General features: G+C 44.6%; 1 protein-coding gene across 1 annotated transcript in view; it reads left to right on the top strand.

The window, feature by feature from the left end:
* Window positions 1-25,932, top strand: part of MBTPS2 (membrane bound transcription factor peptidase, site 2) — a 114,610-nt gene extending 88,678 nt beyond the window's left edge. Inside the window, exons 8-11 of the mRNA XM_075335408.1 lie at window positions 478-572; window positions 12,444-12,639; window positions 15,543-15,618; window positions 18,747-25,932. Of these exons, the coding sequence (XP_075191523.1) occupies window positions 478-572; window positions 12,444-12,639; window positions 15,543-15,618; window positions 18,747-18,969 (590 nt within the window). The 3' untranslated portion in view covers window positions 18,970-25,932. The remainder of the gene's footprint in view (window positions 1-477; window positions 573-12,443; window positions 12,640-15,542; window positions 15,619-18,746) is intronic.
* The last annotated feature ends 211 nt before the right edge of the window (window positions 25,933-26,143 follow it).

The following is a 26,143-nucleotide window of genomic DNA, read 5'->3' as shown; positions in this document are numbered from 1 at the left end:
CCTCTGTCTGGCCCCCGTTCCGGCTGTACCCATATTTTTCGGTGGACACAAAAACATAGTCTACCATGCTATTGGGGCTGCTTAAAAATAAATAAATAAAAAATATGGGCAATACCAATTGGGGTCATGCCCAATTTCAGTTTTTCATGGTTTCATATGGAGGCCTGACTGAGTCCAAATGTGTAAACAGGCCCTAATATACTCGTCACGTGATGTGTTGAGTCAGTAACGCCTCCACTATCCTGTATGCTGCAGGGGCTTTACATTTTCCATCACATACTGAATATTTTCTTGAGGATACAAACAAAATTGTACATTTTCAATTAATAATGAAATAAAACAAAAGGAAGTCTGAATACATGAATAAACTTAGCTGTTAAGAAAGGGCTATTGGGGGATGAAGTAAGGAAGGTCTGGCTTACCAGCATACTTGTTCTGGGAAATAGTAGCCATTCATGATGATTTCCTGCATTTCAGTGTACAGACGGCTGGATGGATCCGTGGAGTGCTGCAGTAACAACAGTCTTTCTGACATATGCTTCTCCTACAGTAGCAGTGGTTACAGTCAGCAGGTAAGCCTTTACTACATCAGTCAATAATGTATAGCCTAAACATAATGCTTTAAAGGAGGTTACCAGGAGTAGGATCATTTTAGTATGAGATCAGTCGGGGTCTCACACCACTGCTGTTCTTACTGTGTCCAAAATTAAAGTTGATGGAGCTAGAACACCATAGCTGAGTACTGGACATTCTCAAGTACTGCAGTACACAATCAGTACTTTTCAGAAATTCCTGCAGCTCCTTTAATGTTGCTGTAGGTCTTTTAGTAGCCTGCTGGACCAATTTTCTTCTTGTTTATTCAACAATTTTTGAGGCACTTCTAGTTGTAGGTAATGTCAATAATGTGCCGAACTTAAGTCAGTTCGTGATGACCATCCTCACAGTATTTCATGGTGTATCTAAAGCCTCGGAAATATTTTTCTACACTCTTCTCCTGACAGATAATGTTCATTAATTAAATCCCTTTGCTGTGTTGTAAGCTCTTAACAGACCATGAAAATCCTACTAGAACAGTTACACTTTACATGGCGTTAATCAGAATCACTGTGTACTGACCACTATTTAACACGAGTTTAAAGAGATTGTCCACTACTCTTTCATTGATTGCCTGTCCATAGGATAGATCATCAATGTTCGATCTACCAGGTCCAACACCCAGCATCCCCGCCGATTAGTTGTTCTTGGCGGCACTGCCGGCAACAGGCAGCCGGAAATGCTCAGTTCCGTAGCTACCCTGTCATCTTATAGTGGCCACAGCCAGGTACTGCACATCCGACTCCTGTTCATTTGAATAGGAGGTGGATATGCAGTACAGTGCCGCGGCCGCTATCAGTTGACTGGGAAGCTTTAGAACTGAGCGTTTCCAGCTGCTGGCACCGAAAGTAGCTGATCAATGGGAGTTCCAGGTATTGAACCCCATCCGATCAGACATTGATGACCTTACACACGACATTACACTTACACACCTCCTATACAGCAGCCACTTTACATAGGAGACTGCAGTCGGTGTCCAACCTCATCTCCTGTATTGTGCTGCCCCCAGCTGTGATCTGAGCACATTCCCTGGGCTGCCCAGGTCTCGGCTGTGTTAGGAGATTGGCTCCATTTTTGTGACGCCCTCAGCTACTCTGAAAGCTTCACTTTCCCTCTGTCACCACAAACAGTGTTCAGGGTGTGCAGTGATAGGAGATACTGGGACACCAGTGTGACAGGAGAAGGTGTGGGGAGCGGAGATCCAGGATGCGGTATCAGCGGCGGTGATCAGCAGTGCAGTACCAGACAGCTGAGCTCTGCTATGTCACTGTACAGCTTCTGCAGGAGGCTCCACTGACATAGCATAGATGCTATCTAATGCCCATCATGTGATACATGGCTCTGGGGAGTATCTAAAGTGCCCCATCTGTGATACACTCCAGAGCCGTTTATCTAATGCCGATCATGTGATACGCTCAGAGCTGTGTATCTAATAACAATCTCGCATGATGAGCCCAGAGCCGTGTATTTAATACCCACCATCTGCAATACAACCCAGAGACATCAAGGAGATAGGGGAGGGCACACCTATGAGGAGTATTTTAACCCCTATAATAGTCGATGGGTTCACCTCAGCACACTTTAGGGCGGATAAAGACAAAGAAAAGGAAGTGTGCATATAAGAGGGAAACACCAATGTATATGAAAAAAATTGTACTTTATTATAAATAGGACACAGGGTCACACACATTTAAAAACACTAAAAAGGCACAAAGCCATAAATCAAACAGTGTCTAAACCCCCGTTAGGGTTAGACTATCCTCCGTTACCCAAGTGGGAAAAAAAGGGCTAAGGAGATGTATCAATATATAATACATGCAGGTATAGTAAATTACAAGGGGTGAGATAATATTGCAATAGAGGTATACAGAGCAGAGTCATACCCAAAAAGAAGCATATAGTACATACAAGGCACATAGGTTAAATATGCAATTTCAATTGGTCATATAAAAACCACTATTATACCATTTACCCTCCGTCCCCTGTTGCTGGGTAAAATTGGCTGTGGCTGGTTACTAGGGCTTATGCCTTGCATTATCTCTGCAGGTTTTCTATATTTTTGGGGGGGATATTGTCTCTCTTTAAGGTGTATGGTGGTATAATAGTGGTTTTTGTTAGATAGAAGGATTAAAAGTTTATCAGTAATTTCTCTTTTTTCCAACAAAATATATAAAACCGTTTGTTTTAGGGACCACGTGATATTTGACGTGACCTTGAAAGGAAATATAAAATAGTGACACCATTCTACAAAAAACTTCACCCCTTAAGCTGCTCAAAACCACATCCAATAAGTCTATGAAACCTTCAAGTGCTTCACAACAATTAAAGCATTGTGGAATGAAATAAAGAAATTGTTACTCTTTCCTACAAAAATGTTACTTTAGTCCCAAATTTGCATTTTTTTAAGTGTAACAGGAGAAAATTCAGCATACAATATGCAATTTCTCCTGAGTACACAGATACCCCATATGTGGTGGAAAACTACTGTTTGGTTGTACAGCAGCGCTCGGAAGGGATGGAGCACCATTTAACTTTTGGAAAGCAGAATTGGCTGAAATTGTTAGCGGACGCTATGTTGCATTTGCAGAACCCTTAATGTACCTAAAGAGTGGAAACCCTCCACAAGTGACCTCATTTTTTAAACTATACCCCTCATCCACATTATCTATATGTTGGTTGAACACTTTGAACCCCCAGGTGCTTCACAGAGTTTTATAGCATTTTCTGCAGAGTACGCTGATACCTCATATGTGGTACTGATTGAACATAGGACTTAAGGCTGCTTTACACACAGTGACATCGCTAGCGATGTCGCTGCCGATCGCACCCGTCCCAGTCGTTTGTGCGTCACGGGCAAATCGCTGCCCGTGGCGCACAATATCGTTAGTCCCCGCCACACATACCTGCCTTACGACGTCGCTGTGGCTGGCGAACAACCTCTTTGTTAAGGGGGAGGTTCGTGCGCCGTCACAGCGACGTCACACAGCGGCTGACCAATAGAAGCGGAGGGGCGGAGACCAGCCGCATTAACGACACGCCCACCTCGTTGCCGGAGGACGCAGGAACGCTGTTCCCGGGGTGTCACACGTAGCGATGTGTGCTGCCTCAGGAACGACGAACAACCTACGTCCACAACGACCAACAAGATTTTGAAAATGAACGACGTGTCAACGATTAGGTGAGTATTTTTGATCGTTAACACTCGCTCGGAGCTGTTACACGCAACAACGTCGCTAATGAGGCTGGATGTACGTCACGAATTCTGTGACCCCAACGACATATCGTTAGCAATATCATTGTGTGTAAATAGGCCTTCAGAAAGGAAGGAACGCCATTACGGCTGGAATAGATTGCAGATGCCATGTCACATTTGAAAATTCCCTGACATACCAAAACAGCAGAAACCCAGACAAGTGAACCCATTCTGGAAGCTACAACTCTCAAGGAATTTATCTTAATAAATAGCTTAAAGGGGTGGTTCACCCATTTTTTTTATTTTCTGTAGGAGTTCTACTTACCTTTCTAGGCGTTTTCTCCATTGTCTTCTGTTTCCAGTTCTGGCACTGAGCGGCGCTATCCTGCACGCTCAGTGCCTGTCACATGACCCCCTGGAGATGTGGCCGCCAGCATCCTCTGACGTCCCAGCATTTCCGGGCTCTCAAACAAGACGGGTACGTCAGAGGAGGCTGGCACCACTCAGATTGAGTGACAGGGCTGTGGGCGGTGACTACCGCACATCACAGCCCAGTATCGAGGGGAGGAGCCGGAGGACGTCAGTGTGGAGCCGGCGTCCTGCAGATGGTGAGGCACGGGGCGCCAGTGTGCAGTACAGGGGGGGGGGGGGTTCTTCAGCTGAATCCCCCCCTGCACGTAAGTATCTGATCACACTGTCCACCCGCCCGCTCTGCTGCGATGTCAGGAGAGCGGCCGGTGTCGGGCAGTGTGATCATCTGCTCCTCCCAGCAGCAAGACACTGACAAGCATGTCACCGCTGTGCTCTGCCATCTGTCCTGCTGCATGGGACCAACTGTCTGCACTCTGTCACCTGCACCACAAGTCACAGAGTTGAGACAGTTGGTGACAGAGCACCTCTGCCCCCCCCCCGTTCTTTCCCCACTCTCTTCTCTCCCCCCACTCTTCTCCCCCTCCCCTCTTCCCCCTCTTCTCTGCCCCCTCTTATCCCTCTCTCCTCTCCCCTCTTTTCCCTCACTCTCTTCCCCCCATCGCTCTCTTCCCCCCCTCGCTCTCTTTTCCTCCCCCCCGCGCTCTTTTCCTCCCCCCCCCGCACTCTTTCCCTCCCCCCTCGCTCTCTTTTCCTCCCCCCTCGCTCTCTTTTCCTCCCCCCCTCGCTCTCTTTTCCTCCGCCCCTCGCTCTCTTTTCCTCCGCCCCTCGCGCTCTTTTCCTCCCCCACTCGCTCTTTTCCTCCCCCACTCGCTCTTTTCCTCCCCCCGCGCTCTCTTTTCCTCCCCCCGCGCTCTTTTCCTCCCCCCGCGCTCTTTTCCTCCCCCCGCGCTCTTTTCCTCCCCCCGCGCTCTCTTTTCCTCCCCCCCGCGCTCTCTTTTCCTCCCCCCCGCGCTCTTTTCTTCCCCCCCGTGCTCTTTTCCTCCGCCCCTCGCTCTCTTTTCCTCCGCCCCTCGCTCTCTTTTCCTCCGCCCCTCGCTCTCTTTTCCTCCCCCACTCGCTCTCTTTTCCTCTGCCCCTCGCTCTCTTTTCCTCCGCCCCTCGCTCTCTTTTCCTCCGCCCCTCGCTCTCTTTTCCTCCGCCCCTCGCTCTCTTTTCCTCCGCCCCTCGCTCTCTTTTCCTCCGCCCCTCGCTCTCTTTTCCTCCCCCACTCGCTCTCTTTTCCTCCCCCCGCGCTCTCTTTTCCTCCCCCCCGCGCTCTTTTCCTCCCCCCGCGCTCTTTTCCTCCCCCCCGCGCTCTCTTTTCCTCCCCCCCGCGCTCTCTTTTCCTCCCCTCCCGTGCTCTCTTTTCCTCCCCTCCCGTGCTCTCTTTTCTTCCCCCCGCGCTCTCTTTTCCTCCGCCCCGCGCTCTCTTTTCCTCCGCCCGCGCTCTCTACTGTGTCTGTGTATTTATTTCTAATAAAGTATTTTTCTCTGTGTGGTCTTTTTTTTTTTTTCAACCCTTTATTATTCTTAATGGCCAGGTCAAACTTGGCCTGACATTAAGAATCTCGGGCTTTATACCAGCTGGTAAAACATAGCTGGTATTAACCCCTTATTACCCAGCGTGCCACCTGCCACCAGGGCCACTGGAAGAGTTGGATACAGCGCCAGAAGATGGCGCTTCTATGAAAGCGCCATTTTCTGGGGCGGCTGTGGACTGCAATTCGCAGCGGGGGGCCCAGAAAGTTTGGGCACCCTTCACTGCGGATTCCAATCCCCAGCCGCCTAGTTGTACCTGGCTGGACTCAAAAATTCAGCGAAGCCCATGTCATTTTTTTTTTTTTAATTATTTCATGAAATAAAAAAAAAAAAAAAAAAGGGCTTCTCTATATTTTTGGTTTCCAGCTGGGTACAAATAAACAGCTGGGGGTTGGGGGCAGCCCGTAGCTGCCTGCTGTACCTGGCTAGCATACAAAAATATAGTGAAGCCCACGTCATTTTTTTTAAAAAAGTTTTCAGGCTAGTTGAGATAGAGCCGATGGAATTATAGTCCTGGCTCGGCTAGCCAGGGGGCTAAAGCATTGAGACCCTGACTGAGGCAGCAGTTTATGAGAGAAATCTAGGAGGAGTTGATGGCCCCGGCTGGTGGACTGGGGTTGGTAATGCAGGCAGGCATCTAACCCTGTACCCCTACTAACCCCCCCCCCCACTTCCCCCTCAACCCTACCTTCTTCCCCTCCCCCTTTGTTCTTGTTCCCCCTTACTTGAATGAAGTCCCCATCTTTCCTCCCCTCTCCTCCCTCCCCATGTTGTTGTGTGGTTAAAGTGTAAGGCAGAGGAATTGTAACTGGATTGTCTCGGAGTATACTAATGTATGGAGCCCTCATGTGCGGGCAGTTGACAATTGTTCTCTTAAATTACCATGTATGATTTTGTATCTGCCGTGTTTTCAATAAAAACGAATTGGATTAAAAAAAAAAAAAAAAAAAAAGTTTTCAGGCAAAAACCTTTATAAAAAAAAAATGCTTCCCTGGATTTCTATTGCCAGTGAAATAAACACCAAGCAGCGGGGGATAGCAGCCAGTAGCTGCTTGGGTTACCCTTAGCAATCAATAGAAAATGCAGCGGGAGCCCACAAACAATGTGATTTTTTTTTTTTTTTTTTTTTTTTTTTTTTTTTGTGAATTTTTTTTAAAAAAAAAATCGACATGGGCTTCGCCCATCGAGCACCAGAACATTTTACTGCTCAATTCATCCCAAGTAATCGGATGACTCCAGTGTCGGCCGATTACTTGTTCTGTGTCCCCCTGCATCCATTGCAGTGTGTACGGGCTGTGAGGTCAGCGGAGTTCAGTCCAGCACTGGAGTCAGCTGATCTGAACGCAGCTGAACTCCAGCCTGCACACACTGCGATGGATGCAGGGGGACATAGAACAAGTAAGGTCTAAGACACACGGCGAGAAACACAGTGCGAGTGGAGTGCGATAAAACATCGCATTCCACTCGGACCAATATTAGCCTGTGTGTTAGCGCACATGAGTGATTATTTTCTCCGCCCTAATTGGACCGAGAAAACAATCGCAGCATGCTACAACTGTAATGCAGGACTCTCTCTTTTACCCATTCAAGTGTATGTGGTGAGAGAAAAATCGCACTGCACTCGCGGTACATCGGTGGACTAGGGAGGAGAGAAGGCGAGAAATCACTCCCACCACTCCTCAGTGCTGGCCCACCCCTCGAGTGGCGGACCGCCCCCCGCAGCTGAGGTCTGCTCGCACAGTCGGACCTCAGTCGCAGGGACACACGCATGACACTCAGCTCTGCTGTACTGAGCGTGAGCCGAGTGTAATGCGAGGGGATCGCAGTAATCCCCGTGTGGCCCCAGCCTAATCGGCCGACACTTGAGTCAGCTGATCTGAACTCAGCTGAACTCCTGTACACACAGCCCGCACACACAGCCCGCACACGGTCACATGTGATCGGCAGCAGGCAGCGACTGCTGTTAAGGCTACATTCACATGACCGTTCCGTTTTTGCAGGCCACAAAAAACGGTCCTTTTGTTTCACGGATGCATCCTAGTGGCATCCGTGTGACATCTGTGTGCCTTCCGGGTTTTTTTGCGGACCGCAAAAAATGGAAGCAGCAAGAAAGATAAATAGATGAGTAGATATAGAGATGGATAGATAGATATAGAGACAGAGGGATAGAGGGATGAATGAATGAATAGAGGGCTGGATAGATAGATAGATAGATAAGAAAGACATATATAATGTCCTACCCCCCTGCATATTCTAAGCTGGCACCCTTTTGTGACTGTCATGTGGCACTAAGGTGCTTAGTCTTGTATTTAGCCAAAAAATAAATAAATAAAAAAAAATGACATGCGGTCCCCCTATCTTTTGTAGCCAGCTAGGGTAAAGCAAATGGCTGCAGCCTGCAAACCACAGCTGGCAGCTTCACCTTGGCTGGTAATCCAAAACAGAGGCCCCCCCACACTGTTATTTTAAATTAACTAAATAATTTAAAACAAAAAATACGGGGTCCCCCGAAATTGGATCACCAGCCAAGGTAAAGCGGACAGCTGTGGTCTGGTATTCTCAGACTAGGGAGGTTCACCGTTATTGGACACTCCCCAGCCTAAAAATAGCAGGCTGCAGCCACCCCAGAAGTAGCGCATCCATTAGATGTGCCAGTCCTGGTGCTTCGCGCCAGCTCATCCCGTTGCCCTGGTGCGGTGGCAAACGGGGTAATATATGGGGTTAATACCAGATGTGTAATGTCACCTGGCATCAAGCCCTGGAGTTAGTGATGTCAGGCGTGTATCAGATACCCGACATCACCAACCCAGGCAGTAATAAAAAAAAAAAAAATAGACAACAAACACATTTTTATTTGAAAAAACACTCCCCAACACATTCCCTCTTTCACCAATTTATTAGAAAGAAAAACAAATCCCACGATGATCCATACCATAGTCAATGTCCCAGTCAATGAAGAACAGAATGTTCCCTATTTGCTGGGAGAGCCGTGCAGTGACCTGAGCTAACATCAATAGGTCAGCCCAGGTCACTGCAGGGCATGACGAGTGCTGCTATCAGGAGGTTAGCGAGGTATATTACCTGCGATGATCGCTGAACTCCTGACAGCAGCGCTGTCACAGAGTTCAATTACCGCCACCTTCACAAACAAAGTATCCCGAGCGGCCCGTGACGTTACCACTAGTCACAGTCTCGGGTCGACAGCGAGAGGTGATGTGACAAGCGGCGGGCATAGAAGGCAGTGACGACCGCTGACGTCAGGAGTGCAGGACTTCATCACCGTATGTAATGAACTTACTAACCTCCTGACGGTAGTGCTTGTCATCCCCGCGGCTGCTGACACTGCAGTGCGGGCCGCTGCTGACACTGCTGAGCGGGCAGCCGCGGGGCTGGGGCTGGAGCGGGACACTGACTGCACGTGCACCCAACGGAAGTCACATGGAAGTGCTTCCGTGTTGCTTCCGGGAATTTTGCGGACCCATTGACTTGTATTGAGTCACGGTTCGTTATTACGGAACAGAATAGGACATGTTCCATAATAACGAAGCGGACATACAGCATCCGATGTGTTTTTTTTTGTAGGATCGGATGCACATGGAAGTGCTACCGCGTGCCATCCGATCCTACACAAAAGACATTGGAAAGATGGTCCTGTCTGTGGGGCCGCAAAAAAACAGGAACTGACCAGGACACACGGAACGGTCATGTGAATGAGCCCTCCTGCAGCCATTGCAGCGTGTTCGGGCTGTGAGATCAGGAGTCAGCTGACTCCAGCGCCGGCCGATAAATTCTGTGTCCCGCTGCAGAAGGATCCGGTAAAATAACGGTTGCATGCGCTGCACATTTAATCCACAGGATCCGGTCATATGCGGTTTGCGGATGATACGGACGTCACACAGACTAGGCAAGGGGGAAAAAAGCAATCTCATCACCCCGTCACTTTTTTTCCCCAATTATTTTTTTCACATGTTGCGCCGGCTAATAATCATAATTTCTGTGTACACACACACACAAACACACACTCACGCACAAACACTCACAAAAACACTCACACACAAACACTCACAAACACACACAAACACTCACACACACTTTCTTCCCCTGGTTGTGTGCAGAGCTGGCAGCTTCGGATGTCTCTGTGTGATTTCTCTCATACACACAGGGAAGAGGCAGGGAGGATGTTTTGGGTGGAGATCTGAGGGGGGTGTGTTAGATAAGCTAGACACCGCCCTAGAGCCACAAAGAATTCTGGAACTTGTAGGAACTGAACACAGGAAGTCAGAGGAGAGATTAACCCCATCAGAGCTGGAGCCAGCAATGAGCATGTGCTGCTAGTGCACAATCAAACCTAATTTTGCTGAAAAAACATAATAGATGTGTTGAGGGGCACATATTAGCAAGATTTATCATAAAAAAAAAAAAATCAGTTTTGGTAACTGGACAACTTCTTTAATGCTCAGGTGATTCACAAAATTGTATAACATTGGTCTGTAAAAATAAAAAAATGAAATGTTTTCCATTAAAATTTTGATTTGGAGGATAATAGAAGAAAATGAACCATACAATTTTACACAATTTCTCCCGAGTACACCAATACCCCATATGTGATGAAAAACTACTATTGAGGTACAGTGCAAAGCTCAGAAGGGAAGGGGTGCCATATTGGAGTGCAGATTTAGTTTTAATGGTTTGCGGGTGCTATGTCACATTGGCAGAGCTCCTCAGGTGCCTGAAAAACAGAAATTCACCATAAGTGATCCCATTTTACAGACTACAACCTTCAATGGACCTAGGGGTCCAGTGAGCATATTAACACTAGATTTGTCACAAAATTGTATACTATTGGGCCGTGAAGAAGAAAAAATTTACATTTTAACAATAAAATATGTTTAACCCCCTGGTTTTGAATTTTCACATGGGGAATAGGTAAAAAAGGCCCCATAATGTGTTACACAATTTCTCCTGAACGTGTCAATACCCCACATGTGACTGTACAGTACGGTTTGGCCGCACCACAGGGCTCGGGAGGGGAGGAGCGCTGTTTGGAGCACCAGATTTTCGTAGAATAGTTTCTGGACTCCATTTGCAGACCCCTAAGAGCCAGAACAGAAAACCCACTCACATGACCATATTTTTTAAATTACAGCGCTATGGGAATTCATCGACTGGTGATTTTATTTATTTTTTTTTTTCCTCTGGAAAATACCCATGGTGTCAAACGCATGGAATGTTACAGAATTAAAAAATTGCAAATAGGTCTATGTGGTTACCAGGTTGTATTTTTGCAGAACAAGACATTTTCAGCAATACCCTTTTATTTACATATGACTTTTTGATCTTGTTTTATTCCACTTTTATATGAGATTTATGATGAAAAGATACATATATTTTCTGCTACGATTATTATTTATTTACTTTTTTACAGTGTTCACTGAAGGGGTTTGCTAGTGTGACAGTTTTGTAGGTGATTACCAAATGTGTATACTTGTTTTATTTATATTTATATATATATATATATATATATATATATATATATATATATATATATATATATATATATATATATATTAAAAAAAATGTGTATATATAGATGTATATTTATTTTTTTTACCCTTTTTTGTTTACATAAATATACATATGTATTGGTATAATGTATTATTTTTCTTTTTTTTTTTTTTTTTCTGATTACTTTTTTACAATTTTTTAATTTAGTCTCTATATGGGACATAGACTTTTCTTAGTTTGATCGCTGGTATAATGTATTGCAAAGTAAATGTATGGGTGCTGCTTCTCAGACTATACGCCGCACACTGCATCAAATATATCTGCACAGCTGCTGTCCCAGAAGGAAGCCTCTTCTAAGGATGATGCACAAGAAAGCCCGCAAACCATTTGCTGAAGATAAGCAGACTAAGGACATGGAGTACTGTAACCATGTCCTGCGGTCTGATGAGACCAAGATGGACTTATTTTGTTCAGATGGACTCAATCACTTGTGGCAGCAACCAGGTGAGGAGTACAAAGACAAGAGAACTCACGACAGTCAAGCACGGTGGTAAAGTCATGGCTTGGGTCTGCATGACTGTTTTGTCCCATAAAAAGATATCATAAAATATTTACAAAAATCTCACTTTTATGATATACTGTGTGTGTATATAAATTAGAGCATTGATTCTGTATATGTCTTGGATTATTTCTTTTTGCAGATTATTTGAGTTATATTTCACATATTCTGTATGTTGATAACTTCACTATATCAGAATTTTTATCTTTATCGGTCTGTGATCATTGTGCTGTAATAAAATATCACTTGTCTATGTAAGAGCTTGGGATTCATATAGGATATGTGCCATGGACGCTGACCTTTTACACTTTGCACCAACACTGATTGTACAGTAGTGTCGAGTCAACAGAAACCTAGGGAATGTAATATGTCAGCATATATGTATGAAGAGCAGTTATTAGCTCCATGTATAGTATACACACATATACTGTACTTGATCACACACCACCAGTGGTTTTACACATTTCTCAGCATCACAGGGATTTACAAAAAATGTTTCCCAGCACTGACATTAATGTACATATTGCTGTAATTGGTGTTATTGCACGCTAGTACGAATTATGACATTTGCATATATTTAAAAGCTTTTTAGTTTATTTCACATGCAAGAAAATGTAATAACCTTACTGTTCATATCTGCAGTATGCTTGTCTGGCAGCAAGGAAAGCAATACAATCAAGTCCAGAATGTCATTCTAATGCAGACTGTCAGAAGTCATCTGCTGCCAGTGTCTGTGCCATCCCATCCATAGAGAATCAGACTCGCCTGATCAGAGTAAAGCATCCTCCTCAACTAGAGATGTTATTTATTGGATATCCTGTACACTTAGAATATGGAGGTGAGAACATGATAGACTTAAATGGGAACTTTACTTTCTACAAACTTTGCATAAATCAGTAGTACAAGTGAATATAAGAAACTTTTATAATAAATGTTATCAGAGAATTCTGCTTTTTTCCCCAAATATGAGCTACTCCCCCACCTCCTAAACTCACATTCACTCTTTAAAAACTGCTGAACTTGTCTTGAGGCCCCGTCACACTAAGCAACATCGCTGCTAACGAACAACTTTTGTGACGTTGCTAGCGATGTTGCTGTGTGTGACATCCAGCAACAACCTGGCCCCTGCTGTGAGGTCGTTGGTTGTTGCTGAATGTCCTGGGCCATTTTTTAGTTGTTGCTGTCCCGCTGTGAAGCACAGATCGCTGTGTGTGACAGCGAGACAGCAACAACTAAATGTGCAGGCAGCAGGAGCCGGCTTCAGCGGAGGCTAGTAACCACAGTAAACATCGGGTAACCAAGAAGCCCTGTCCTTGGTTACCCGATATTTACCTTCGATACCAGCCTCCCCCGCTCTCACTGTCAGTGCCGGCTCCTGCTTCTTGCACATGTAGCTAGCTGCAGGACACATCGGGTTAATTAACCCGATGTGTGCTGTAGCTAGGAGAGCAGGGAGCCAGCGCTAAGCAGTGTGCACTGCTCCCTGCTCTGTGCACATTTAGCTGCAGCACACATCGGGTTAATTAACCCGATGTGTGCTGTAACTAGGAGAGCAAGGAGCCAGCGCTCAGTGTGCGCTGCTCCCTGCTCTCTGCACGTGTAGCTCCGTGCGGTGGTAACCAAGGTAAATATCGGGTTGGTTACCGATATTTACCTTAGTTACCAAGCGCAGCATCTTCCACGCGGCGCTGGGGGCTGGTCACTGGTTGCTGGTGAGCTCACCAGCAACTCGTGTAGCCACGCTCCAGCGATCCCTGCCAGGTCAGGTTGCTGGTGGGATCGCTGGAGCGTCGTAGTGTGACATCTCACCAGCAACCTCCTAGCAACTTACCAGCGATCCCTATCGTTGTTGGGATCGCTGGTAAGTTGCTTAGTGTGACTGTACCTTTGCTCAAGACAAGCTTGACTGTGATGTCAGGTTACACCTCCTATTATACTCAATGGGGTGGGGGAGCAAGAAGAAACAAAGCAAGCAAAAGGAGACAAACAGTATTGAGTTTTCTAACAAGTCTTTTACCTCCCCTGAAAGCTGGATTTACATACTCTCAGCTCAGCACTGCAGAACATTGCCCTCCAGTCTGTCTGTACACTAACTAGGAAGTGAAGAGCAGGATGCCATCTGTGTGTGCTGTGTATGGAGACATAACAGCAGATGGTCGCGTCCCACCAGCTCATTCAATGGCAAATTAAGAGATTGGACCTGCAGACGGGAAAATTGGTGAACGTGAAGGATACACGTCATATAATGGCCAGAAATAGTTGAAATTCACAGTGCCCAACACCTTTTTCCCTCAGAATTTTCTGACAGGGGCCAGTCTGATGACCTTCATGCTTATGTAATGTGTATGGGCATGCTAAGCAGCAGATTGGTTTCATGCCAAGAAATGTGTGATTGTGAAGCTGCAGCGCACAGAAATCGGTCCCTTTTCTTATATAATAAATTCCTTAGCAGTTCAGTGCTCTGTGTTAATTACATTTTTTTAGGCATTATGGTACCTAATGCTGCTTAATTACAATGCCTTCACCATGGAAAGCTTAATTGCTATAGATGAGTAGTTATAGGTTACATAAGAAAAATCCAGTATACACTATAAGAAAGGTGTGCAGTGGTGTACCACTCTTATACTAGGTCAGTTCTTTTTTTGGAACTGATTGGAAATGTGCTTGTCAGGATCCCAATGATATGTATGCCTGGATTAATGGCATGTTGTTTTTAAAGTGGTTGTCCAATACTCAGTCGTCTCAATTACTATACTCCTCGATGTAAAATAAAGCTAACCTGTAGTCACCTTTGCCTCAATTCCAGCAACATTGGTGTGGTGTCTCCCAGGCCTCGTGTGACATTCTTACGTCATTTGATGCCAATAGGTCTCCACACTCTTGCTTTCTAAGAATGACACTGATTTCCAGAGGAAGTCAGAACTGCTGCTGCCACCATTTTCTTCACCCAAATTGACATCCACGACAAGTGAGAGCGTGAAACAGTCCATTAGCGGCTACTGATTGGCTGCAGGGCTCACATGTTATGTCACGCTAGCCCTGGGAGACCCGATACTGACATTAGAATGGTGCAGGTAAGGTAAGTATAGGCTGTTTTTATTTTACACAGCAGAATATAGTAATTGAGACTGAGTTGTGTGTCTGCGTAGTGGACAACCCCTTTTATGAAAACCTTTCACATTGCAAAAAATACATTCCAATCTGCAGGTGCCACCTGCCCGGTACCATATCTGTGTAAACAGTTTCATTTGAACTGCTAATTTATTCATTTAAGCCTTTGCTAATTTTATAAGCTAAAAGTCCAGTGGGCTGCCCTAATCCGTGATTGACAGCCTTTCCTGTATAAGTGTGGATACAGAAAGAGGAGTCCAGTGGTGGTACTACTCACTGACTGCATACAGAGAAGACTGTCTCTGAGTAGGACCACCACTGGACTCATTAGCCTAGAATAATCCGTTCTTTAATGAAGGATTTACTATTTTTACTGAATCTTTTCCCACAGATATGTAAATCAATCTGTTCAGCTCATTTTGCTCTACAGTCCTGCAGATCGGACTGCATTTTTATTAAGACTGATACAATTTGTACATATGTCTCAGCATAATCTGTGTAATCCTCATTAGGGTATATTTGTTGATTTAAATCTTAAAACAGTAAATGTTTACCTTTATATACACGATGTATTGTACCTAAAATCTCACCTATCTACAATTAATGACGGTTACCCTGTTTTCTTCACAGTAAGTCTGAGCAGCTTCATTCCTCGATACAAGTTTCTTAGCGTTGACCTACCAGTGGTCATAGAGACCTTCTGCAAGTATCCTTTACAGCACTTGATTCAGCAGAAAATATAAAGTAATTACATTTTTTTTATCTGCTAGCTATCTGAGTTCCTCAGTATACAGTCATTCTCAGAAATTTAGGTTTGAAGATTTCACTAATTTGTTGTGGGGTTAGATGTGTAATATTTCATTGCACTAAAAGACTAAGGGGCACTTTGCACACTACGACATCGCAGGTGCGATGTCGGTGGGGTCAAATTGAAAGTGACGCACATCCGGCGTCGCAGGCGATATCGTAGTGTGTGAAGCCTTTTTGATACGATTAATGAGCGCAAAATCATCGTAATCGTATGATCGGTGTAGCGTTGGTCATTTCCATAATTTGGAAATGACCGATGTTATGATGTTGTTCCTCGTTCCAGCGGCATCACACATCGCTGTGTGTGAAGCCGCAGGAGCGAGGAACATCTCCTACCTGCGTCCTGCGGCTCACGCCGGCTATGCGGAAGGACGGAGGTGGGCGGAATGTTTACGTCCCGCTCATCTCCGCCCCTCCACTTCTATTGGCCGCCTGCCGTGTGACGTCGCTATGACGCCGCACGACCCGCCCCCTTAATAAGAAGGCGGGTCGCCGGCCAGAGCGACGTCGCAGGGCAGGTGAGTGCATGTGAAGCTGGCGTAGCGATAATGTTCGCTACTCCAGCTATCACCATGATATCGCAGCTGCGACGGGGGCGGGGACTATTGCGCTCGGCATCGCAAGCATCGGCTTGCGATGTCGTAGTGTGCAAAGTGCCCCTAAGGCCTAAAACACTCGGGATGAAAATTGGTGCAAGTGGAGTGCAATAAAACATCACATTCCACTCGGACCAATATTAGCCTGTGTGTCGGCACACGAGTGATTATTTTCTCAGCCCTAATCAGAACTAGAAAGCAATTGCAGCATGCTGCTACTGTAATGCGTTCCTTTTTTCTCTCGCACCCATTCAAAAATTGCACTGCACTCGCGGTACACCGGTGTATAGTGAGTGCAGTGCGAGAATGGCAATAGCCGGCAATGGACGAGAGGAGATAAATCCCTCTCTCCACAGCGCCGGCCCACCCCTCCACAGCGCTGGCCCTCCCTCCTCAGAGCCGGCCTTCCCCCCGCAGCTGAGGTCCGATCGCATGATCGGACTTCAGTCGCAATGACACTCGCATGACACTCGGCTCCTGCTGTGCTGCCAGCATGAGCCGAGTGTCATGCGAGGATCGCACTAGTGCCCCATGTGGCCCCGGCCTAAGCACTAAAATCTTAATTTCTGCTCTATATTATCTAGACACTTGCTCCATGGGCATCGCTGCTGCAGAGAGGGGAGATGATATGCACAGAATTATATAGCAATGTAGTTGAAATGTTACAGTAATATTTATCTGCATAATTTATACATACTATGTGTGCATTGCTTTGTGCTTGCATCTCGGTTCCTGGGATCGAGTCTCGTGGACAGACTTTCATCATTATAATTTATAAAAGTGTCGAGGCTGAATAAAACTTTGCCCAGAGGATGGGATATGTAAAATGACATGCTTACCGGTACCCACCTGGATTCAGAAGAGGCCACTCTGGCCTCTGCGTAAAGACAGGAAGTGTTAATGTCACAAGTTCACCCATCTGCCAGACTCCTGCAACCTTTTTTGATTGGCTGCAGAGGTCGGGTGACTTTAGACATTGTGTCATTATAAAACATCTGATGACTCAAGTATCCTGACCACTGCAGCCACTCAGTCCGGAAGCCAGTTGAACGGTGACATTACCACTTCCAGTCTCCACACAACCCATGGAGCGGCCTATACTGATCCAAGCGGGTACTCCTGGGTGAGTACGGCTTACTTTTTTTTTTTTCCACATCCCATTTCCTGGCTAAATTTTTTTTTTTTTTAATTTTGCCTGGATAATCTCTTTTAAGTACTTTCACTGCTGAGTTAACTAAAATTGATTATAGAACAAATACTTTTCCTTTTTTAGATTTTTTTTTTTTTAAAGAAACTCTCAAAAAACTGAACTTAACATAACCTGAAATTTAGAACCAGTTCCACTGCGCTTGTCCTTTGCCTCCGCACCATGAGGTGATAGCCATCTACTGGTCAGGTTAATGACCTGGCACCAGAAACTGGATAATACTTCATTAGAAGTCCTGGTAGTTTTGCAAAAATGTCAGCAGCATCGGAGTAGAGAGGAGAATATATGATTTAAAGCCACAGGGATGATAATGTCAGGGAATCGCACAGCTAGTAATTCCTATTGAAGGCCCCCATACAAATTAGAGCAAACACATCTGAGCCTGCTGATATCGTGCACATATGGTGGACCTCTTGGTTTTACCCCGAAGAGACATTTGCGAAAAGAAGTATCAGGCGTGTTACAGTTAAAGAGGATGTCTATTACTTGGACAACCCCTACTCACTCTCCTTGTTCACCCCCATAAAAATAAATAAGCCTATACTCTCCTCTACTGCGGTCGCAGTTCCAGCGATGTCTGAAGCCGCCATTCCCAGGGCCCATGTGACATTGGTTGCAGAGCTCGTGTGTCATAACAATCAGTGACTGTTTCCTCCTCCCTGCTTTCTGACGTTTGAGCAGGAAGTCGGCACAGAGCTCACCTCACATCTTGCTCAAATTTCCAAAGGCGGGGAGACAGACGCCGGGCGCTGATTGGTCGTGGGGCCCGTGTGTCATAACAATATCACGTGGGCCCCTGAAATTCAACTTCAGGCATTGCTGGAACCGCAGCCACACTGTGGGGGAGTATAGGCTGATTTATTTTTACGGGGGGTGAACAAGGTGAATGAGTAGGGGTTGTCCAAGTAGTGTCTATAGTGTTTTCCAATGTGTCCATAAAAAATATTGTGACTGGTGTCAGCTTTCTCCTCACTCTTCATTCAAAACATATACATGCCCAGCCAAACCCAGCACATATGTGATTGTGTTGGTCAGGTAGAATAGTTGTCAGCCAAACAAGTGTTCACCCAATAGGTGTTATAGGTGTATGGGCCCTTTTAGAAGCTGAATGATCTGAAAAAGAATCTGGAGCACAATGGAAAATTCCTTGCCCTAGTTAGGTTTTGTGCATTTATATGTAGCTAACATATTACTTGGTTGTGTTTCCTTAATTGCAGTAAGATATGTGATTTCCCTCTCTGGGGCTCTGGCGGTAATCAATGCCGTTCCCTGCTTTGCTTTGGATGGACAGTGGATACTGAACTCTTTCCTGGAAGCTACGCTGAGTTCTCTTATAGTAGAGAAGGAGAACAGAGAACTTTTGGGTTTTTTCATCCTTCTTGCGGGCAGTGTTCTGTTAACTGCTAATGTGGCACTGGGACTTTGGATGGTGACAGCTCGGTAGCCACATGTCCTTTTTTAGTTCTGGAATATCTAAACTGAAAAAAATCACTCGTAATGAAAATGAATTCCAAATCCATGCACTATTCTTTAGATTATTTTTAATTGCTGCATATATGACCAAAACAGCCTGATCCTTTTTGGGAACGGTTAAATGACTGACAAGTGAGGAGCTCCACAATGTGGGGTGTTGAAATTCCACATAACAATAAGACTGATCAGAGGCTGGTGGTCAAGGACGGAGACAAATGCTGTGCAACACAAAATCCAAAGGAGTGTCTCTTCAAGACTAATACTACTGTGATACTAGTGTCTACTATACTATACGTTCGTTCGTGAGCATGGGTATCATTGCTGAGGATACAAAGGAGATTTATGACGGAAGCAAATAGCTTTCCTCCAGTCGTTACTGTTATATCATTCAACCTATCTGCTTGTTCACTGTAAACTTGCTGTAAGGTCCTGTGTACCTGACTCTTTGTTCTACAGTTGTGCTAAAGTGTGCCTGTCATGTAGCATCAGCTACCATGTGGGACTCCATAGGAGTAGCATTATTTCTGACCATTATAACAGTTGTATACGTATCATAAGTCATGAGGTTAGGCTCATTAAAGGGTCGGACCTTGACTTGTTGGGTGTCTACCTCCAATAGGTTGCACTAGAAATAAAGATTATTTCTTTTTAGGGAACAGCTAAGTTTTTTTTACTTGTATATGGCATTTGTTGGCACCACCTCTAAATTGTTAGTTGTCTCACAACTTCGGTGAAAAAAAGCACTAATCCACAACCAGTAGGTATCGGGAAGATTCCAACATGTAATATAACTATCAGATAAGCAGCATGTATTTGTTAAAATGTAACCTTTAATTGGGTATATATTAAAATAGAATAGAAATGCACACAGTGATCACAACACCCATTTAAAAACCTGAAAATGGTGTGGCCAATCCAATAGTTACACTAGTCTAGCATCACCATTTTCAAAGGAAGAGAGGATTGTTAGTCCGCTCAAAACAACATAGGAGGGGTAGATAGTAAGATCTGATAATATAGAAACAAATTCACCTATATATGTAGATAGATCATATAGGTCGACTGAAATACACCATGTGTTGCTTCCGATTTTTTACGTGGCTGATTATGAGCCTCCAACACATCTATAAATAGATAGAATCGTGCCTGGCTACAGAAAGCAACACTGTTTTTTACATGGGGTAGTACATACGATGTCACAATATAGAACCCCTGGACATAGTCAATACCCTATAGATATGCTTGCTGAATAATATAAAAATGCAAGTAAATATCAAAAATTATTACGATAATAAGAAAACCACACAAAGTGGACAGATCTCACCCCGATCCTTGTGTTTCAGATGATGGATCGAGCCCCTCCTGTATTTGTTGATCCAAATACCAGCGTAGCGGGAGTGGTGGTCCGGTCGCTAACCCTGTCAGGGATTTAAGCTGACCCTTATATAACCCACAAGACTCCCGCCCTCACAAGGGCAGTCCACAGCTAACCCTGTTGTGACTGACCCTAGTCTTCAAACCAGGTGCCTCCCGACGCGTTTCGCTACATATGCTCATCAGGGGAGAAAAATGCAGCACCTAAATTAAATTAACAGCGGTGGCTCCAGTCAGAGCTCATCCCTATTTAGCCTGGTATCAATGAGAGTGTACGAAGTACTGGGGTTATAAGTAGGGCCCCTGCTACTCACCCCATCAGCTGCCCCACCTCTGATCATTAGGCAAATTGCGCGGGAGTGTCCAGGAAAATCCGGAATACCCACAAATGTACCATGTATAAAACGACCAGGCTGGGAACGGCCTGGACATGTTTTAGTAGAAACCGATTAACATACTTAATAGCGTTCTTACCGGATAACTGGAACTTAGGTGGAACGCACGCCAGTCAGTAGTGAAAGCCTACTGGAACGCAGGACTTCCTAGTTAGCCGGTCACATGAATAATCACGTGATCGGCAGCGGGCGGTACCAAATCATAAGAGGCCAATCCCAAAGCCTGCATCACAGCGTCGTCATCATGGTGGGTGGGAATAAGGGTATAATAAACTTTATTAACAAAGACACTGGCGAACAGTGGATACGCCAGCACCAATAGACACTTCTTACATTTGCAATCATGTGACCAAGCACATGACACATATGATGCGCACATATATTAACCCTATGAGATACAAGAGGTAAAGGAAACGTCACAATATAGAGCGGCTAAGGGGGAGGAAAACTGGGTAAGATCGCCAGGCCCATATCTATAAATATTAGTAAAGTTGACTAACTGGCAGAAATTAGTCAACTAAAATAGTTTAAATATCCCAATAGGGTAAATGGATGGAAAATCCATCCAGAGGGAATCCCATTAACAAATGTCAGATTAATGTAGGAGAACTCAACAGAGTAAAGCTAACCAGCACATAGGAACAGTATCTTAAGATGTTAGATAAAAAATCCATAATTAAGTTGTTCATTCAAACCGGAGGGAGAGACCGTGTTTAACCGGAAGATCCATCTCGCCTCTTTCTGAAGGATCAACCGGTCCCAGTCTCCCCCCCCCCCCAATTGGTTTCTCAATTCTTTCAATGCCTATGAATTTGACAGCGTCCTTTTTCCACCCATGGGAGATATTGACATGACACGCGAGAGGCGTGTCTCTGTCATGTTCAATGTCTCCCATGTGATCGCCAATGCGCCTGCGGAACTCCCTCCTTGTCTTTCCGACATATTCGAGTCCACATGTGCAAGTTGTCTTATAGATGACGCCCTTAGTACGGCAATTGATGAAGTGAATGAACAACAAAGGATTCTTGAGTGACATTAGAGGTAAAAGTCTTACCTGGTGAGACTGAAGAGCATGACACACAATTGCCACATCTATGGCACACTTTTAGGTTAGACCTAAGCCATGTTTCCTGTTTTGGTGCCATGAAGTGGCTGTGGACCAACCTATCACCAAGAGATCTCCCTTTACAATAGGTGACCTGAGGATAGGGGCCCACTGTTGCACCCAAATCATTATCCATCGTCAAAACTGACCAATGCCTTCTCAGGGTGTTCCTAACCAGACCGGCACCATTTGAAAAAGTGGTAATAAATCTAGTTATTAAGTCACCTTTTTCCTTTTTAGCAGGTTTCAATAGGTCAGATCTTGTTTTAGATTTTGCCTCATTAAAGGCTTGACAGGAGGATTTTGTTGGGATACCCACGATCCAGGAATCTTTTCCTAAGATCGTTAGCTTGTGTCACAAAAGAAGCATCGTCTGAACAGTTATGGCGGATTCTGTAATACTGACCCTTAGGGATTTCTCTCCTGAGGGGAGCCGGATGGTTACTGTCCCATCTCAGGAGGGAATTGGTGGAAGTTGGCTTTCTGTAGGTGGACGTGTTCAGAGTACCTTCGTCAGTCTTACGTATGAGGACATCTAGAAATGGCAGAACAGTGGAGTCTGCTTCATGGGTAAAGCATAAGCCTATCTCGTTGTTATTCAGATTATTAACGAAGGCTTCCAGATTGTCCGTTTCTACTCACCCTCCTCGGAGAAGACAATAGTCTCCTCCTACCAGCCCAGGAGCAAATTAGCGTACGAGGGAGCACAAGGGCTCCCCATCGCTGTGCCCCTGAGCTGGTGATAAAACTTCCCATCAAAAGTAAAGACGTCGCTCTTCAGACAGAATTCCAGAGCCGGAATACGAACTCGTTATGGAGATGGTATTGGCAGCCCCTCATGGAGAGGTAATGTTCAACCGCCTTGAGTCCCATATGATGAGGGATCGAGGAATATAGTGCCTCAACGTCGATACTTGCAAGGAAACTACCCTCCTCCACCGAGATGCCATCGATTTTCAAGAGGAGATCGGTAGTATCCTTTGTATAGGAAGGGAGTGATTCGACGAATGGTCTCAAAATCACGTCCACGTATGAGCCTAGATTGTGACATATTCCACCAATACCGGAAACAATCGGCCTACCCTTTAATGGACTAAGTCCTTTATGGACTTTGGGTAGGCCGTAGAATGTTGGCATAATTGGGTGCTGTGGTGACAGGAATTCATGCTCTTTTTTTTTTTATCAATCGCCTTGTCGGCGAGACCCTTATCCAACAGTCTCTTTAGATTAAATAAAAGGGACTCCGTTGGATTGTCTCTTAGTACAGCAAACACCTCCCCATCCGTTAGAAGATCAAGGCACTTCGTACGATATTGTGCCGGATCCAGGACTACCACATTGCCGCCCTTGTCAGAGGGTTTTATGACAATGTGGCAGTCCTGCTCCAATTTCCGGATAGCCGTGATCTCATCTCTAGTGCAATTGTATTTTGTGAAGATTTTATGCTCACTCATTTCTTGAAGATCTCTAGATACCAGATTCACAAATATGTCTATCGTTGACATGTCATTTTGCACGGGGGGGCATTTTCGTACTTTTATTCTTAAATGTAGTCCCGAAAGATTTGGACTTATTTCAGATAGACCTTCCAACAATCTGACATCCGGTAACCTATCAGGGGGAAAACCAAGCTCCTCACTTAATTTGTTGTCCTTATTATGAAAGAATTTCTTCCATTTGAGCTTTCGTGCAAACAGGTTAAGGTCCTTTATACAAGAGAAGAGGTCGAAATCTGTTGTGGGGACAAATGAGAGTCCTTTCTCAAGTACCGTCATCTCAGTTCCGCTCAAGGACCGGGATGACAGATTAATAACTTTAGGGCCTACGTTTGTTCTTGACCCTCGTTACCGTTCGACTTCTCAGAGGGTAAAAATTGTCTAAAAAAGTAGAATTATGGGTAGTCTGAGATCTACCTCTCCCCCTTTGTCCGCGACCTCTCCCTCTATTCCTGTTTCTGCCACAATAATTATAATCCCCACCTCCTTGTTCACCGTCGGATACCTCGGTATCCGTGAAGGAGATGTCAATATGTGCCTGGGGTTGGAGTGTCTTGTTAGTCAAAAATAGGTATGCTTTATTGTCACGAAAGTCCTGGATGTCTCGCATGTACTGTTTATGTTTACGGTTGTCTCACAACTTCGGGACAAACACAAACTGCATACAGAGAAAAAGAAGCTACATTCCTCCTTACTCTCTGCAACACATCCTCTGAAGCATTTCAGCATGGAGGACATTAAACAGCACTACTGAGCAGTATAGCTGTGAGTCCACCATTAGTCTGATAGAAAACACTTACTATGACCTTCAGCAACAGTTCTGTGTCAATATTTGTCTGGTTTTTTTCCTTTCAATATACTAATAAAATTTGTTTACAGTCTAGAAGGTGATAAATGATTTCTAAATGACGAAAGATACATTGTTCTGTAATAAAATGTTTTTTCCTATATTTACTTCATGAAAACTGTTTCTAGAAGCCCTAACGTGTCTCTTAAATGGTCAGACATTTCTGCCGTCATTACAGATCTACAGTCATTTGAATAAGGCTTTGAGGGTCCGGACATTATGTAACTTTGTTCGCTCATTTTATAAGCAGGTTTCCCATTACAATATCGTGCAGATTTTGTGCATATTTAAATGTGAGAACAAAATATATTCATAACAGGTAAATCTTTTCTTCTGCCTTTTCATTTTGGTGACAGCAGCACCCCAGCTAATGTTTTCTGCCCAAATAGTGCATAGACCAATAAAGATGTAGAGGTTTTTGTGAATGCTTTGTGTATATGTGTATGTCTGTTGCTGCTCTATTTCTGATTTGAATCTAATCTTTATTCCTTCTTCCCCTGTAATATGGTTCCCTTAAATGGGTTGTCAACTACTAGGACAACCCTTTCTGATTCTACTTGCCTCCAGTTAAAATAAAAGACCCTGTACTCCCCTCCCATTCTGGCGCCATTCCAGCACTGTATGTAACCGCGGTTCGGGGCTCAGGTGACATTGTGACGTCATGTGAGCATCTCATTCTATCACCAACGGTTTCTGTCTCCCCTCATTCAGATCAAATGAGGTAATTAACCGGAAGTGACACTGCGGCTGCTGCTCACTTCCTGTTGATTACTCATTTGGTCCGAAGGCGGGGAGAGAGAAGCTGGCGGTCATTGGACGCAGGGTTTGCGAGAGGTCAGAATGTGACATGACCTCGAACCGCGGTTACTAGTTACTGATAGCGCTGGAATGGTGCCAGAACGGGAGAGGTGTACAGGGTCTTTTAACTGGAGTAAACAAGTAGAATCAGAAGTGGTTGTCCTAGTAGAGGACAACCCCTTTAATCCAGACTACAATTTTTTATACCTTTTGGATTTGCGGAGAGGGTGCAGTCTCACCCCATTGCACTTGCTCTGAGTTTCCTCTAATGACAACAGTGATTGATCATTTTTATAGATCTGCTGTTGCATGACTCAGACTGTAGTCTGTGTATTCTTGTATGATGCAGTTTAGCGTGAGCTCCCTTGGCTTCAGTTTGTGATAAGTTCCTCCCTGTCAACTTTTATAAAGAGGAGACAGACGATACATCAAATAGAAATAACCTAGGGATACTGCGTCCAGTTAGTGTAAGTCAGGAGAGTGTTATAACTGCAATCGCCATTACAGAGACTCACCCATTATATTCTTTCTACATTTACCAGTATGTGTCTATAAATTATCTATAGCTGTATGGGGAATATACAAAGGATCAAGATGAGTGCAGCATAGCTGGGTATAAAGGGAAATGAACTCTGAGAGCTGCCAGGATGCCATTCTCTGCATAATGTATCTCCGGTATCCTCAGGACAGTATGTATGGGACAGATGACCAAAATAAATAGGTTCAAAATATATGGATTGTAAAGAACATGTCATACTTTGCATACACAGGAGCACGTAATGGTTTTCCTTGTTCTTATTGGAATGTGCACATTGTACACTATCCTCTTCATCACCCAGCAATTTTCTGGTTTTCGTTTTTAGTTTTTTCCTCTCTTTCTTCCAAGAGCCATAACTTTTTTTTTTTTTTTTTTTTTTTTACGTTAACATAGCCATATAAGGGCTTTTTTTTGTTTTGTTTTGCCGGACGAGTTGTACTTTTGAATGAAATCATTAATTTTACCATGTAATGTACTGGAAAACAGGAAAAAAAAAATCAAAGTTCACTGAAATTGCAAAAAAAAGTGCAATTCCACTATTGTATTGGGGTTTTTATTCACCATGTTCACTATATTGTAAAACTGACCTGGC

The sequence above is a fragment of the Anomaloglossus baeobatrachus genome, chromosome 2 (genome assembly GCF_048569485.1).
Source record: "Anomaloglossus baeobatrachus isolate aAnoBae1 chromosome 2, aAnoBae1.hap1, whole genome shotgun sequence".
Lineage (NCBI taxonomy): Eukaryota > Metazoa > Chordata > Amphibia > Anura > Aromobatidae > Anomaloglossus > Anomaloglossus baeobatrachus.
Note: the sequence above shows the minus strand (reverse complement) of the source record. Positions and strands in the feature narration are given on the sequence as shown.